The sequence below is a fragment of the Salvelinus sp. IW2-2015 genome, linkage group LG5, assembly GCF_002910315.2.
Source record: "Salvelinus sp. IW2-2015 linkage group LG5, ASM291031v2, whole genome shotgun sequence".
NCBI lineage: Eukaryota > Metazoa > Chordata > Actinopteri > Salmoniformes > Salmonidae > Salvelinus > Salvelinus sp. IW2-2015.
In genome coordinates, this window is record NC_036844.1 from 21234260 (window position 1) to 21250479 (window position 16220).

Here is a 16220-nt window from a genome sequence, read left to right on the forward strand (position 1 = left end):
CTTCAAGTGTCTTTGTTTTGCTTATTTGAAATATATATGGAGTGTTTCTTCCTTATCTAATGCCTGAAGGATCAATTGTTCATTCCACTTAAATTGAAGATGGGATCAACATATTTTATTGGATGAAATGAATGTGATAAACGTGTTTTTGTTGATTTGATAACCCTTCTGCCTCACTAAATAAACTCTATTTGTCCTCAGTTGAGACATATGATGAGATATTGTATATGATTAATGTAATTGTAGTGTAAGACAGATTGAATTATTTGTCATTTACTCAGTGTAAAACAATTCTTGTCATTGAGTAGGCACATTCTTTGATGTCGCATGATTGAGGATACACACACGAGGATACACACACACACACACACACACACACACACACACACACACACAACACATATAACAAAACACCACACCCAACACACTACAACAAAACCAAACCCACAAAAAAAACAACCCAAAACAACAAGTCACCGACAACACCACACAACACCACAAACACAACACACACAACCACACACATCACACAAACACAACACACACACACACACACTTCATAATACTCAGAGATCTCCCACATACACAGTCCAACTATTCAACACCGGTATGACTCAGAGATAGTGCAGGTTTGTCAGTCAAGAAGACAGTCAGGACAGGTCTTCTCTGGCTCCACACAGTTTGGCTGGTTACAGTGGCTATACTGTTGAGAATGCGCTGTGTGTGCTTCTTCCCTCCTCGACTCTTCGCCCAGCCCTGACTCAGCAGCCATTGTCAATTCTGTTTAATTGTGTCATGCTTGACTTCCTGCTACCCAGCACCCCGTCTGCCAGAACCTCTTCATCCACCTGTCACTTGGGACTTCAAAAAGACGGCAAGACACTCTCCAGGGTGGCTAGGATGGGGCTGGAGGTGTGTGTGATAGGCATGTGTTTGTGTACCAGAACAACATCATGTTTGTCGAAATGCGGTTTATATCACAAAAGCTTAGTTAAAGATCACTTGTGGGATTACCAAACAGTGCTCAGACATTACCCTACTTCTCAAACTCATTCCTTTGATGTCCAACTACTGTGACACGTTTGAACATATTTATATACTGTATTTTTGTGTGTAAAGATGCATACCTTGATGGCATTGGTAGAGATCTGGATCTCATGGAGTTTCCTCATGGTGCCATCTCGGTCAATGAAGTAGGAGGAGGCCAGCTGGTGCAGGGCCTCCACATTCTGAGTGGCGTTGACCACCTTTCTGTCCAGCTTGTTCTTGGCCATGTACATGGTCAATGCCTCCTCACCTACAGGGAAGACAGGAAGTGGAACTTGTTTTATGATACAGTACAATAAAATACCATTGTTGACTTACTATTTTGCCTGGTAGCAGTATTCATTCATGTACAGTATACACACTTTGTTGTCCATCTGTGGCTAGTAGCCATGGGGCTGCTGAACAGTGGGACAAAGGACAGATGCAGGCCCAATACACGTCGGACAGTAGGCCGCAGAGACTTTGAATAAGTGAACATGTAAACTTTTCAGTTTCCCGTACTGCATGTGCTATATCGTGTTGTATTTGTGTATTTGTATGCTGAAGTCACAGAATGATTTTCCATGTAAATGGACAATAAAGTACATCATATCGTTAGGCAACAAATATTACTGAAGTTTCCAAGCCATCTCTATAGCTTCATTGCAATCATAATGTCTGGAGTGACTATAACTGCCTTTTATACATCAAAATGTCACCAGAAACTGTTTATTATCCCCCTAATAACTCCATATTATGTGTTTATAAAGGTTGAATATGTTAAGGGCGTAAGTGAGTGGATTGCTTTCACACCGAGGGAATGACCTTTAGAAGTAAACATCCTGATACCGCAGGGGAAGAAGCGAACACTCCAGCAGAAAGCCCTGAACCTTTACACAGCAACAAACAATGACTCTGTGATCTACTGTAAGTGTACGCATGCCAACGCCTGTTTGTTGACACTTCGTAAAGGTTGAACAGCTCATTTTCCCTCCGCCGCCCTCTCCTTGCCGTTCAAAGAGCATACAAGCCAAGTTGTCTGGAACTCATTCAAGAACATGTCACATATGTTCACGACCCCCCGCATCGTGATTGGTTATTTGGCCCTTGGCGATGCATTGGGATTGGTCACTTAGCTTGTGGTGGCTGTGACCGGGGGGGCGACAGTCATCCCCAATGTCTCATGTCTGGTTGAAACAGCAGTACCGTGGCATGGAAGGAGGATGGCCGCACTCTCTCCCTACTCTCCCTGCTCTTCCCCGGGGGAAGGAAGGTTACGCACACACCCTTGACCTACTGCACAAGGATAATGATACAACATTAACCCTCTATCGCTATAGCTTTGCCCCTCTCTGGCTTATGTGGAAGTAGGTCTACTGTACATAAATATGTGACTTTACTGCTTTTGCCCCAGTAAAGTCAGGCCCAGCCGGCTTAGCTATATTTTATCTTTGTGGGTGATCTTTTCATAAAAAATACATTGTCTTACATTTTACTGGGGCAGCTCTTTGGCTCTGTGCCTCGATAATGACTAAATTGATTCATACCTATAGCTGAGCCTTCAGCGTTCTAAGCTCTGTCTCAGTCTATGGTCAATGATGTCATTCCTATTTTTATGGATATACATTATTGCCATACAGGGCCCTGATTTTATTGGCTACTGTAATGAAATAATACAAGATGATGGATATATAAAAGCAATATATGAGGGGAAGGTATTGATTTGACTGTATATCATTAACACCGTCTGCTGTCTGGTGCTAGGAGTGCCTACTGGTGCTTAAAAGCAATGGAATTGTTAGACATAGGTAATCTATTGTGGAGTTAATGGTACCTGTGTGGGTTACAGGATATATTACATTATACTATTATACTGCACAATGGCAACATTTGCAGTGGTCAATAGTGTCTGCAGACCTGCAAACACACATGCACATACTACATGCACACACACACACACTCACACACACACCAACACACATTCTCAATGGGGCCGGCCATCAGACAGACCTATTTTTCCAATTAAACAGGGACTCCTTTTAGCTCATAAAGTGAGTCTGACGAAGAGAACATCGTCTTTTCTGTACTCCTTTATCACCTTAGATGTAATAGCTGTGGGCCTGCAGGCCAGCTTTCAGTACACTCCTGGTTTCTGGGTTTATCGGCTCACATAATGGTGTTTCTTTAATGTGCAACCCAGAGATTAAGATGAGTGACTTCTAGGCCATAACTCTCTGAAATGCCTTCAAGGTTAAACATGATATGGTGAAACTTAGTTAGTTGGGAGAGAGAGGGGGAAGAAGGACCGAGAATTGAAGAAAGAGACGCAAACAAGAAAGAGTAAGAGAGAGAAGAGAGAGAGAGAGAAGAAAGGGGAAGAGAGAGAACGAAAACAGTGAAAAGAGAGAGAAATAAAGATAACCTGCAACATTGCAATCAGTTCTTTGTGTCAAGATTCCTTATATCATTACCTTTAATAACGTCTGCATTTGTGGTAGTAGTGAATCATCCTCCTTTGAGTTGGTTTTATTTTGAACTCATTTATATTTTACCTAAGCATCATATTTCACCACAATATTACATTTCTGAATTCCATAATGAGTGTGTTAGGAAAAATCACCTTGCAGGCTTGTGTATATGATATTGCAACTCTAAATGTCTACCTATGAAATCCCCCACTTTCACTTTAACTGAATTATTGAAGCTGACTGTTTGACATTCAAGTGAAATCCTAGATTTAAACAGAAAAGATATGTTTCTAAAGCAGGGCCTTGCCTGTAAAATGCATGAGCTCCAAAATCTTCAGCGACAGGTTGATATAAAATGTTGAATCAGATAAAACCACCTCAAATGTTATCTTAACAGGACAGAACCATGAGAAGAACCTGTGCAGGTTTTAGAGGGGGTTACCATTCTATCATTACCAGCCATGCATAAGCTCATTTGACTGTCAAAACTACCTATTTACCAATTGATATCCCATCTATTTCCCATTATTTTCCCATCAAGAAGGTGGCATGGACAATGGACATTACGTTGTACGTATATAACAGCACTTTGCCCAAATAAGGTAATGGGGGGAAAGAATTGTCGAACCAACCACAATAAGGAGTAGCCCGGGAGCCATTTTTGTGGCCCACCACCGTTGTCTTAGTAAAGTAGAAGTAGATATATGCTTTCTCACCTCCCAAGGTGGCGGATATCAGGATGTGGGTTCCATACTTCTTGATGATGGTGTCGATGAACTGTTGAGTGGAGGGTCGTCGCCCTAGCAACCGGACACTGCGCTGGAAGTCTGGCATGAGCGGCACAGGGTTCCGGATCAGGTCCCTCCTCTCAATGGCTGTGTTCCTCACCTTCCAACGCGCAAACTCCCTACAAGAAAAACAGAATAGGTAAATGCTTATGTCTTAATATGTTCATTGATAGCATTATGACAACCATTTATGCAACAGCAACATCAAAATGTAAGGTCATTTTATAATTGGCACCTGCTATAGCAAGCATCTTTGCAGTTGACGTGATGTCACAAATGCCATACTCGTCTAAAGTCCAAAACGGCATTGGATTATTTAGTTAATGTTCACAATAGCTAGTGGCAATGTTATCACAAGAGCGTAAGTAAATTGTGATCACATCCTTATTGAAAGGAAACTGCTGTATTGCCATCACTAAGTAAGAGAAAAAACAAAGAAGCACTTGGTACTCGGTAATGACATTGAATTAGCTGATTTAGCTCTGCCTCAAGCAGAAAACTGCCAGTGAACATGATCTCCCGCCATCGAGACACCATGTTATCTAATCAAGGCAAATGCCAAGCATGGCTGTGGGCTATCGCCTATTCTCTGTAGGTCCTGATTGTGTTTGCTAAGTAATAAATGATCATCATCAAACCCAACCCAGATCTGGGTCCTGCAATCAGGCAAAAAGCCTGGATCTGTAATCGAATCCCAATCATAGACCTAGATTCTCATAGACATATGAATTGCACTCAAATGTCTATTATAGATATCCCATACAAAACAAATCAAGGACCTCAGCCACCCAAGTCACGACCTATTCACCCCACTACCATCTGTGGAGACAGAACAGGTGCAGCAAATCTGGGACCGAGAGACTGATAAACAGCTTCTATCTCCAGGCCATCAGACTGTTAAACAGTCCCCACTAGCCGGCCTCCACCCAGTACCCTTCCCAGAACCTTAGTCACTGTTAATAGCCGGCTACCACCCTTTACTCTACCCTGTGCCTTAGAGACTGCTGCCCTATATACATAGAGTCATGGAACACTGTTCACTTTAATAATGTTTACATACTTTTTTTACCCACTGCATATGTGGTTGGCGCCCCCCTCGGGTTTGTGCCATGGGGGAGATCTTTGTGGGCTATACTTGGCCTTGTCTCAGGGTAATAAGTTGGTGGTTGAAGATATCCCTCTAGTGTTGTGGGGGCTGTGCTTTGGCAAAGTGGGTGGGGTTATATCCTGCCTGGTTGGCCATGTCCGGGGGTATAGTCGGACGGGGCCACAGTGTCTGCCGACCCCCCTGTCTCAGGTTCCAGTAATTATGCTGCAATAGTTTGTGTCAGGGGGCTAGGGTCAGTCTGTTATATCTAGAGTATTTCTCCTGTCTTAATTTAAGTATACCTCTCACACTCACACTCACACACACTCACTCACTCACTCACTCACTCACTCACTCACTCACTCACTCACTCACTCACTCACTCACTCACTCACTCACTCACTCACTCACTCACTCACTCACTCACCTGGTCGTGCTCCAGTTTCAACTGTTCTGCCTGTGGCTATGGAACCCTGACCTGTTCACCGGACGTGCTACCTTGTCCCGGACCTGCTGTTTTCGACTCTCTCTCTCTCTACCGCACCTGCTGTCTCTAACTCTGAATGATCGGCTATGAGCAGGTGCTGACCTGTTGCAACCTCTACAACCACTGTGATTATTATTACTTGACCCTGCTGGTCATCTTTGAACATCTTGGCCATGTACTGTTAAAATCTCCACCCGGCACAGCCAGAAAAGGACTGGCCATCCCTCAGAGCCTGGTTTCTCTCTAGGTTTCATCCTAGGTTCATGCCTTTCTAGGGAGTTTTTCCTAGCCACCGTGCTTCTACATCTGCATTGCTTGCTGTTTGGTATTTAGGCTGGGTTTCTGTACAGCACTTTGTGACATCAGCTGATGTAAGGCTTTATAAATAATTTTGATTGATTGATTGATTGATTGATTGATACTGTATTCTAGTCATGGCTCATCCCATATAACTACTGATGTACTGTACACACCTTTTCTATTATACTGTCCATACTGTATTTACACACCATTAAAATTTGTTGGGGATTACGTGTGTATTGCTTATTATTGCTATGTATTACTGCACTGTTGGAGCTAGGAACACAAGCATTTCGCTACACCTGCGATTACATTTGCAAATCTGTGTATGATCTTGATTTGGAATCAATTCTGACCTATTGTGTAAATGGTATGGTCTAGTATCTGTAATAGGACTGCTGGTATACTAATATCATTACCCTGGGTTATGGCTAGGGCAACTACTAAAGACTTAGCTATGTGATCCAACAAATAAGAAAAGCCTTCTACATCTATTACATTGCACAGTAGTCCAGGTGTTACTCAGTATTATCTCCCTGCTACTCATTTTAACAATGGCGTAGCTATTACATAATCAGCCTTTTCCATATGTGTTTGACGCAGTATGATGTGCCGTGACTGGCCCTGCCTAGGTCAGGGGTGTCTGATATATAAATATCCCCCCAGCTATAAATCTTTGATTTTTTATTCTTTGTCTGAAATAATCCTGCTGGTGGAGCAGTTGTCCTTTTAATTTCCCCTGAGACAGCTTACACTTTGCATGTTTAGCAACACAGGCCCGCAAAACAATTGTTACACGTTGAATGGGGGGAGGGGGACGGTGCTGTAATAAAAATGTCACTTGGCAGCTGGAAGCGGTAGGCTAGGTATCCACGTACAATTAAGTCTACCTGCATGAGGCCGGCTCACATACTGCGTGCTGGGTACCTGAACAATTTGGATTCTGACACCTTGGTAGTCAGACAGATTTGTAAATCTCATTCAACGGGGTCCTCCTGCAACGTAAGAGGATTTTATGAGAGACCACATTTGTTTGGGATAGACACCACTGGCCGTTAATTCAATTTTGAAGCAGTTTTTTTCCCCCCCATCTACCCTATCATACTCATGCACACCCACACACACCTGCACGAAAGCACCCACACCTGCACGATAGCACACACACACACACACACACACACTCACAGCCCTTGATGGAGGTGTTGTGGCTCCATGACAGGTGAATCTCGCTCTCTCAGCCTTTTGAAAAGCATCTAAGCGCTTTCTAATTACCGCTCTTCAAGGGGATGGGAACACATGTATACAAATTGCATTGTGTCTGGTTTTGCATCAACAAATCTGAAGGTAAAGTAGGGCAGATAATGAGGCATATTAAGTCTCCACATGAAATCACTCATGAGATAGGTAGCGTGGTTGTGTGTCTGTGTGTGTGTGTCCATTATATGCGTGGGTGTGTAATTGTATACTGTGTGTGTATATGTGAGCTTCTGTATATGAAAGTGTGTGTGTGCATGTGTGCCTCTTTGTGTGTGTGTGTGTGTGTGTGTGTGTGTGTGTGTGTGTGTGTTGTGTGTGTGTGTGTGTGTGTGTGTGTGTGTGTGTGTGTGTGTGTGTGTGTGTGTGTGTGTGTGTGTGTGTGTGTGTGTTGTGTGTGTGTGTGTGTGTTCTGTCAATGGGCAATTCTAGCACGGTGAGGGAGAGATGGAGATAAAGAGAGAGAGAGAGAGAGAAAGACAAATAGGAAGGGCAAAATGAAGAAAGCTACATTCTGGTCCAATTTGTGCTTATCTCTCCACTGTGTTTGGCTCACGATCCAGCAGCAGCCCTATTCAGTTCTCATTTGCTGCAACCCCGTCCTTTGGATCAATGTCAATGAGGAAGTCAAAGTGTTGAAACGACCGCAGTGAAACGACCCCGTGGTTTAGCGTTGGACTTTATCCTCTATTGTCTCTCGACACTGAGATAGAAATAAAACAGATGAAGGCTAAATGCAGGTTAACACAGGGCCCAGGGAAAATAGCACTACACATTAGTAAAACAAATCAAGTCTGACTCAATTACCTAGTCCATCATTCATTAACTGATTTGCTGAAATAGTTGGCATGTGTGCAAAGAAACATAAAGCAGGATATGAAACGACTCATTCTCTTATCCAGGCAATAGTTGTGTTTACACAGGCAGCTCAATTGTTATATTTTGCCCAATTAGTCAAAAGAAAAACATTTGTGGCAAAAGATCAGAATTGGGCTGCTTGTGTAAACGCAGGAATATTGTTCTAGGCATAATGTGTCAATACCATGTCGTCAACAGACAATTCAAATTCCATTGTACATGCTGATTGCATATATGCAAACAGTAATTCTGCTGTCCTATAACGACCTCTAAAGCATGCTTTACACCACCAAGATGTATTTTCCTCTCCTAGACTCCCCTACCCTCATCATGATTGAGCTTTGAATAGGTCCTTGGGCCCAAATTGAAGGAAGGCAGGCGCTGCTAGGGTACACAATAGTAGGTCTTTGTAGATAGAAAGTGCTCTTTGGTAAAAGGGCTAAATTGGTCATCAAAAAGAAAGGAGGACCAATGTACTCTTCATAAAGAGCTCCTTGGTCCTCTTTTCTTTTGATGACCTATTACTTACTTCCAATTCTCAGAGAGTCGATCAGCTGGGTTCAATCTCACTGTGCATAGCTCGGGGTAACACCTTTCATTGGCCGTGTTCACCATGCTATTACCATCAGACTTTTTTTCTTTCTCTGCACTTCAGTATTTGGATTGTGTCCAAAGTCACATGCATGCATAGTACATATGCCTACTTTTACAGGTGATTGAGAGATTGGCTTGCAGTCATGATAGTGTGATGATTTGACCTGTTGATGTGCACTTGAGCAAGGCACTTATCCAGAGCGACTTACAGGCGCAATTAGGGTTAAGAGCATCTGCTAATTGACTATAATGTATCAAAGGGGACATGTAAATGAGTGGTCTCTGTCAATGTTTCTGGTAAGATAACAGGTAATAAAAGGGTTTTAAAGGGTTAATAAAATGGTATTCATATGCAGACAAAAACAGCAGGTGGTGTGAGTACAAAGGCTATGAAGAATAATGTTTTTCTTATCATGACTCTAAACAGACTCTCAAAATAACAGATTTGCAATGCATCTGTTACTAAAAGTAGATTTGCCTCTGATTAGTTGGTTATGTTATTACATCAGTTATAGATTATAGAGGAATTGTAGACTGCTATCTATCAGTAACAGGTCCTGCATTTACCAATTTATACCCAACATGAGTAGAAAATAATATGCCAGTATCATATATTTCTTCTTTGTATTCCCATAATTCATCCGCCATTTTGTTCATATCAGATATCCAATAGATGATATGTGACTGCCTTCCACTGGCTTTTCTTCAGAAGAAAACAAAAATATCACAATTCTTCAATGTCAAAAAGATAAGCAATTTTCTAGAGCACAATGCTCGGTGGTGTGTGCCGGTGCATGCTGATTCAGTCGGGCTCCTCTTCAGAGAGCGAGCACTTACTGTGTGTGTGTGTTTGTTTTGGACACACACGCATCCAAATGGAATGATAAATCAGACCTGCACCAAATGCGATAATAACCATGCCAAGAGAACTGAGAGAGATGATCAGATTTACCAAAATCTCATCTCTCTCTCTCCCTCTCTCTCTCTCTCTGCTATGTATCAATTTGTTTTAAGTACATCCCTCTCTTCGTGGCTCGGGACGATTAGCAAAGAAAAATATGTGTTGGCCATATGTATTTGGGTCCATATGCCCAGATTAAGCAGGCCAACAGATGGAACTGGCTACATGATTCACTGCTTAATCCCTCAACTCAAAGCCCAGTTGAATGATCCCTCAAAGAAACTTATGAGATAAATAGCAGTGCCACTGCAATCTGAGGCATGGGGGAGACGGTGTGATTGTCATTTCCATCAGGCATTAGAGTGTGTGTGTGTGTNGTGTGTGTGTGTGTGTGTGTGTGTGTGTGTGTGTGTGTGTGTGTGTGTGTGTGTGTGTGTGTGTGTGTGTGTGTGTGTGTGTGTGAAGATGATGTCCTCGTAATAGTCTAAATCAATTCAGATAACACTTTAATGGCTTACTAATGCATCATGACACAAGTTGCAGATATATTGATGCACCTCTGTAAATGCCTCATCTAATCTTAATATCTTGTTGTTGTTTTTATGCTTCAACTAAAATGTTTTATGGCTAGCAGGGAGAAAGATTCCAAGACCTTCCAAACATCATTTTTTCCTGCTGCCAACTGATCTTTTGAAGCATTTACCCATTTCACATCCCCCTGGTCTGTGCTCATGAGAAATGACACTACATTTCAAAAAACATTACAGAATGCTGCTTTCTTTAATCAAATATGAAACCACAACAAAAATAAAATGCCAGTATTTTATTTTCCTTTCTCCACAATGCAAATGAAAGATTATTCATATGTTTTCCACCAGGAAAACTTTCGAAAGGCATTTCAACTTATTGTGTTTGATGCCAGGAAGAACATTGAGGAAGAGCTATCCATCTTCCACTAATTCCCCTGCAACCTCGTTTGGAGGGAACATTTCATTCCCGCCCAATTATTTATCGAGTCCTCTCTCTGCAGTTTTGTTCTGTTTACTCGTCTTCCCAGAGCTGAGACAAGACATTAGAGCAATCAAAAGTGTCTGGCTCCCCCTGATTTCTATGGGTGGTGAATGGGGACATATCTCACCAGGGAATGCAACAACTAATGACTGTACTGGTGGCTTTGGTCATGTCTGCTTCTATTTCAAATGTGAACATCTTGCAGGCCTGAAGAAAAAGAACATCCACAGTGCATGGTCCATAATTAAGCATAATCTGTCGCACATTGAGCTACCACTCTCAATCTGCCTCTTATTATGCAGCGAGCAGGAGATGAATATGAAAATGTGTAATTGGGAGGGAGGGAGAAGAATGCTCAGAGACAAATGTGGCCAATCAAGGCACTATCTTCTCTGTCAAAGTCGACGCCCCGAGGATTGAGAGACAATCAGGCTTTGAAAAGCTAGACTTAGCTGCCGTCTAACACTAATTTGAAGGAGAACATTACATCCTACACTAACCCACATAACGCTCAATGAAATATATTCATATTATATATTTTCTAATCAAGTAAGCATATATAGCTCTTGATGACATGGTAGACATTACCTTTACGATGATATACACCAGTCTTGAAAGCTACCACAGATTTGACAGACAGCTTTAACCTTTTTCCATGGGATCAGGAGAAACTCACCATCTAAGGAACCTTTAGTCGCTGTCCTAGATGCATCTAATCGCTTTCTATAGAGCGATAAAGTGCACACTCCACCAGGCAGTGGCTCTAAAAGTAATCCCACACCCAGATTCAATTCCCCATTAGAAATGGGTGACATGAAAAGAGGGTGTTCAGATAATCCATTGCGGCTGAATGGGCTCTGAACCACACTGTTCTCTGACAGCTCTATGTGTCCGAGAAAGACAGCTACAAATACCATTTTCATAATGCTGTGAAAACCAATATGTGTCCTTGTTCAGCTTTCCAGTAGAGATACAGGATCCTACACTACTGTAGGCCTATCTTTTTGGCTCTGGTGGTGTTACAGAAGCCTTCATGTTCCGATGAGGCTTGCTTACACGGATGTCTCTGTAGGCAAAGCTGGCATGCTGCTTGGGATAGATTGTGATCCAGTAATTATAATTCCCAGAAGAATGATGTGGTAAAATGCATCTCCACACTGTATTGACATATTCCTTCCATTCCTCACAAGCTGGGCTCTCTCTTAGATCAAACATCTCTCTTAGATCAAACAGACAATGCTAAGTGATTTGAACATTTACCATATCTTATTTTTATTTAGTGTACGTGGCAGCCTTTTCCACAAGTGTCCATTCCATATATCACTTCACCCTCCAAGGGATAGGGTGGTTCATATTAGAACACTCTCATTATTCTGTCTGTACAACCAATACACATCTGTTGAAGGAAATTTTATTTAAATTAGATTAATATTCATACAAAATCCTATTCCTACCATAGTGGACCAATCATGACTCAGGTATTATCAGGCTGATATGACACAGCAGATAGCACCCTTCTGCGAGCCATACATACAAGAGAAGTAATACCTAACTGAAACCAATTATCCCCACATGTTGAGATCTAGGTTGTTAGGCATTACCCAAGTGTTGAAGTCCCTTGGTGGGTAGTTCATCTCTAAGCTATTATCCCACTGTTCCATAGTGGGGACCCCCAGTGATTTTTATTTTTATATCTCAAACCTTAAAGCTTCTCATGTGCGGCGGTGGTGTGCATTATACCGATGGCCAGAGGGGGAAAAAGCACTACAATCAGGGCTTTCATTGTCATCAGACAACTAAAGCAGTAGCCATAAATCAAACAGCCACAGATATACAATTGAATTCCTGGATAATGTTGAACCGCCGAGGCCTTTAAACATATTATGGAATAAATCTTAATCCAATTGCCTTTTTTACTACAGAGGGCCATGTGGAAATCGATGAGGTTTTTATTTTGGCTTTCAATGGTGCTGCTTTGCTGCTTTCTATTCAGTACCGGTGTGGGCTGGATCTCTAAACACAGCAGGTGACATCAAGGCCAGAAATGATAAAGTGAAATCCGTGCCTATTTTAATGTACTGTGTGAATCAGCTGCCACAGGCAATAATGGAGTTCAGACAACACAGAGGGGCATTTATAAACATCGGTGGGATTGTTCCGAGCCGGAGTTCATAAAAATAGATGTGCGTGGTGGTGATGAATCTGATAGTTTCCCTGTTGATGTTCCCATACGTCCTTCACAGGGAATGATGAGAGAGGCTGTGTTGGAGAGATATATTCTATATATACTAATTTTGTTGTTGTGACAAATAGACAAGCGCTGACTAATCAGACTGACTCAGTGCTAATGTTCCCAGGTGTCTGTAAGACATATCTTGACATGAACTAGAGAGGATTGACAGTTGTGAATATTTACCTCCAAGTAATGGTGTGCTGGTCTTTTATACCTGTGCAAAGTGAAAAGTTTTACCAATCAACAATACCTTGCACAAATCATGGACAATCTCTGCAGAAAAGCAACTTCAAACCCTGACGTACTGTATTAACTGAAAACATAAAATGCAGGGTTTTCATAAAATAATGTCCCAACAACTTTGGAGAGTAATGCTGCATGATGAAATTGATCAAATGTGTTTCATTTACATACACAAGGACATTTTTTAAATGTAATTTCTGTATTTTAGACCTGAGAGGACATCACGTGTTGGTTGCTACGGAGGCCACCAGGCCTTTCTTAACCTGGGACACCAAGAACTCTCTTTGCTTTTTTACCTCTATCCAGCTGAGTGGAACTCTGTGCTCAGATACTGTACATAAATAAAGATGTAACATTTATATGCATCAAACATACTGGACATATCTGACCTTTCTATCCCTATGCCCATTATATTACTTTGTCCATTTAATATACAGGTAACTGCCAAAATAATGAGAGCGAGAGAGAGCGAGAGAGAGAGAGAGAGAGAGAGAGAGAGAGGGAAGTGTAGTTCCTTTCATCTGAAAATATGGGGGTTTTGTTTTTGGGGAATGTTGACTTTCTCCTTCCAGCGCAGTATGAGCTCTCTGGCACTCCTCAATTTCACTTAATAGCTTTGATCCCAAAAAAGTGTATTTCTCCTTTAACCTGTAGAACTACCGGTCAAAATATCACGATGACGAGAGAGGGAGAATTAGAGATGGGGCTAAGCATGGGCCGAACCCAGAAAGCCTCAACCATCCTCATTGTAATTCAGAACACAAAAATTGCCAAATTAATTTGAAGCTTCCCATAAAAGTATTTCAGATGGTAAAGCACTGATATTCACACTATATATTCGCATTAATTATAGTTGCAGTGTGTTTTTGAGCCGTATCTACTGTGTAATTGTTATGATCTTACAACTTTTAAAAGTGTTGACTCGGAAACGATCAGAGGTTGAAAAGCCTTTTGGTGAGTGTGATTTTGTATTTATTTATTTTTTATTTCACTTTTATTTAACCAGGTAGGCTAGTTGAGATTAAGTTCTCATTTACAACTGCGACCTGGCCAAGAATAAAGCAAAGCAGTTCAACACATACAACAACACAGAGTTACACATGAAATAAACAAACATACAGTCAATAATACAGTACAAAAAGTCTATAAACAGTGTGTGCAAATGAGGTAAGATAAGGGAGGTAAGGCAATAAATAGGCCATGGTGGCGAAGTAATTACAATATACCAAATAAACACTGGAGTGATTGATGTGCAGAAGATGAATGTGCATGTAGAGATACTGGGGTGCAAAGGAGCAAGATAAATAAATAAATACAGTATGGGGATGAGGTAGTTGGATGGGCTATATTACAGATGGGCTATGTACAGTTGCAGTGATCTGCGAGCTGCTCTGACAGCTGGTGCTTAAAGCTAGTGAGGGAGATATGAGTCTCCAGCTTCAGTGATTTTTGCAGTTTGTTCCAGTCATTGGCAGCAGAGAACTGGAAGGAAAGGTCGGCCAAAGGAGGAATTGGCTTTGGGGGTGACCAGTGAGACATACCTGCTGGAGGGCGTGCTACGGGTGGGTGCTGCTATGGTGACCAGTGAGCTGAGATAAGGTGGGGCTTTACCTAGCAGAGACTTGTAGATGACCTGGAGCCAGTGGGTTTGGCAACGAGTATGAAGCGAGGGCCAGCCAATGAGAGCGTACAGGTCGCAATGGTGGGTAGTGTATGGGGCTTTGGTGACAAAACGGATGGCACTGTGATAGACTGCATCCAATTTGTTGAGTAGAGNCGCAATGGTGGGTAGTGTATGGGGCTTTGGTGACAAAACGGATGGCACTGTGATAGACTGCATCCAATTTGTTGAGTAGAGTGTTGGAGACTATTTTTTAAATGACATCGCCGAAGTCGAGGATTGGTAGGATGGTCAGTTTTACGAGGGTATGTTTGGCAGCATGAGTGAAGGATGCTTTGTTGCGAAATAGTAAGCCGATGTGAGTCTGGAAGGAGAGTTTACAGTCTAACCAGACACCCAGGTATTTGTAGTTTTCCACAAATTCTAAGTCAGAACCGTCCAGAGTAGTGATGCTGGATGGGTGGGCAGGTCCGGGCAGTGATCGGTTGAAGAGCATGCATTTAGTTTTGCTTGCATTTAAGAGCAGTTGGAGGCAACGGAAGGAGAATTGTATGGCATTGAAGCTAATCTGGAGGTTAGTTAACACAGTGTCCAAAGAAGGACCAGAAGTATACAGAATGGTGTCGTCTGCGTAGAGGTGGATCAGAGTATCACCAGCAGCAAGAGCGACATCATTGATGTATACAGAGAAGAGAGTCGGCCCGAGAATTGAACCCTGTGGCACCCCCATAGAGACTGCCAGAGGTCCAGACAACAGGCCCTCCAATTTGACACACTGAACTCTATCAGAGAAGTAGTTGGTGAACCAGGCGAGGCAGACATTTGAGAAACCAAGGCTGTTTAGTCTGCCGATAAGAATGTGGTGATTGACAGAGTCGAAAACCTTGGCCAGGTCGATGAATACGGCTGCACAGTAATGTCTCCTATTGATGGTGGTTATGACATTGTTTAGGACCTTGAGCGTGGCTGAGGTGCACCCATGACCAGCTCTGAAACCAGATTGCATAGCGGAGAAGGTACGGTGGGATTCGAAATGGACGGTAATCTGTTTGTTAACTTGGTTTTCGAAGACCTTAGGAAGGCAGGGTAGGATAGATATAGGTCTGTAGCAGTTTGGGTCAAGAGTGTCTCCCCCTTTGAAGAGGGGGATGATCGCGGCAGCTTTCCAATCTTTGGGAATCTCAGACAATACGAAAGAGAGGTTGAACAGGCTAGTAATAGGGGTTGCAACAATTTCGGCAGATAGTTTTAGAAAGAGAGGGTCCAGATTGTCTAGCCCGGCTGATTTGTATGGGTCCAGATTTTGCAGCTCTTTCAGAACATCAGCTATCTGGATTTGGGTGAAGGAG

General features: G+C 42.3%; 1 protein-coding gene across 1 annotated transcript in view; it reads right to left on the reverse strand.

Annotated features, from left to right (window-relative positions):
- LOC111964043 (BMP/retinoic acid-inducible neural-specific protein 1) overlaps positions 1–16220 on the reverse strand; it is a 141011-nt gene that overhangs the window by 58980 nt on the left and 65811 nt on the right. Inside the window, exons 3-4 of the mRNA XM_023987712.2 lie at positions 4211–4401; positions 1128–1297 (exon numbers count right to left, since the gene is read on the reverse strand). Of these exons, the coding sequence (XP_023843480.1) occupies positions 1128–1297; positions 4211–4401 (361 nt within the window). The remainder of the gene's footprint in view (positions 1–1127; positions 1298–4210; positions 4402–16220) is intronic.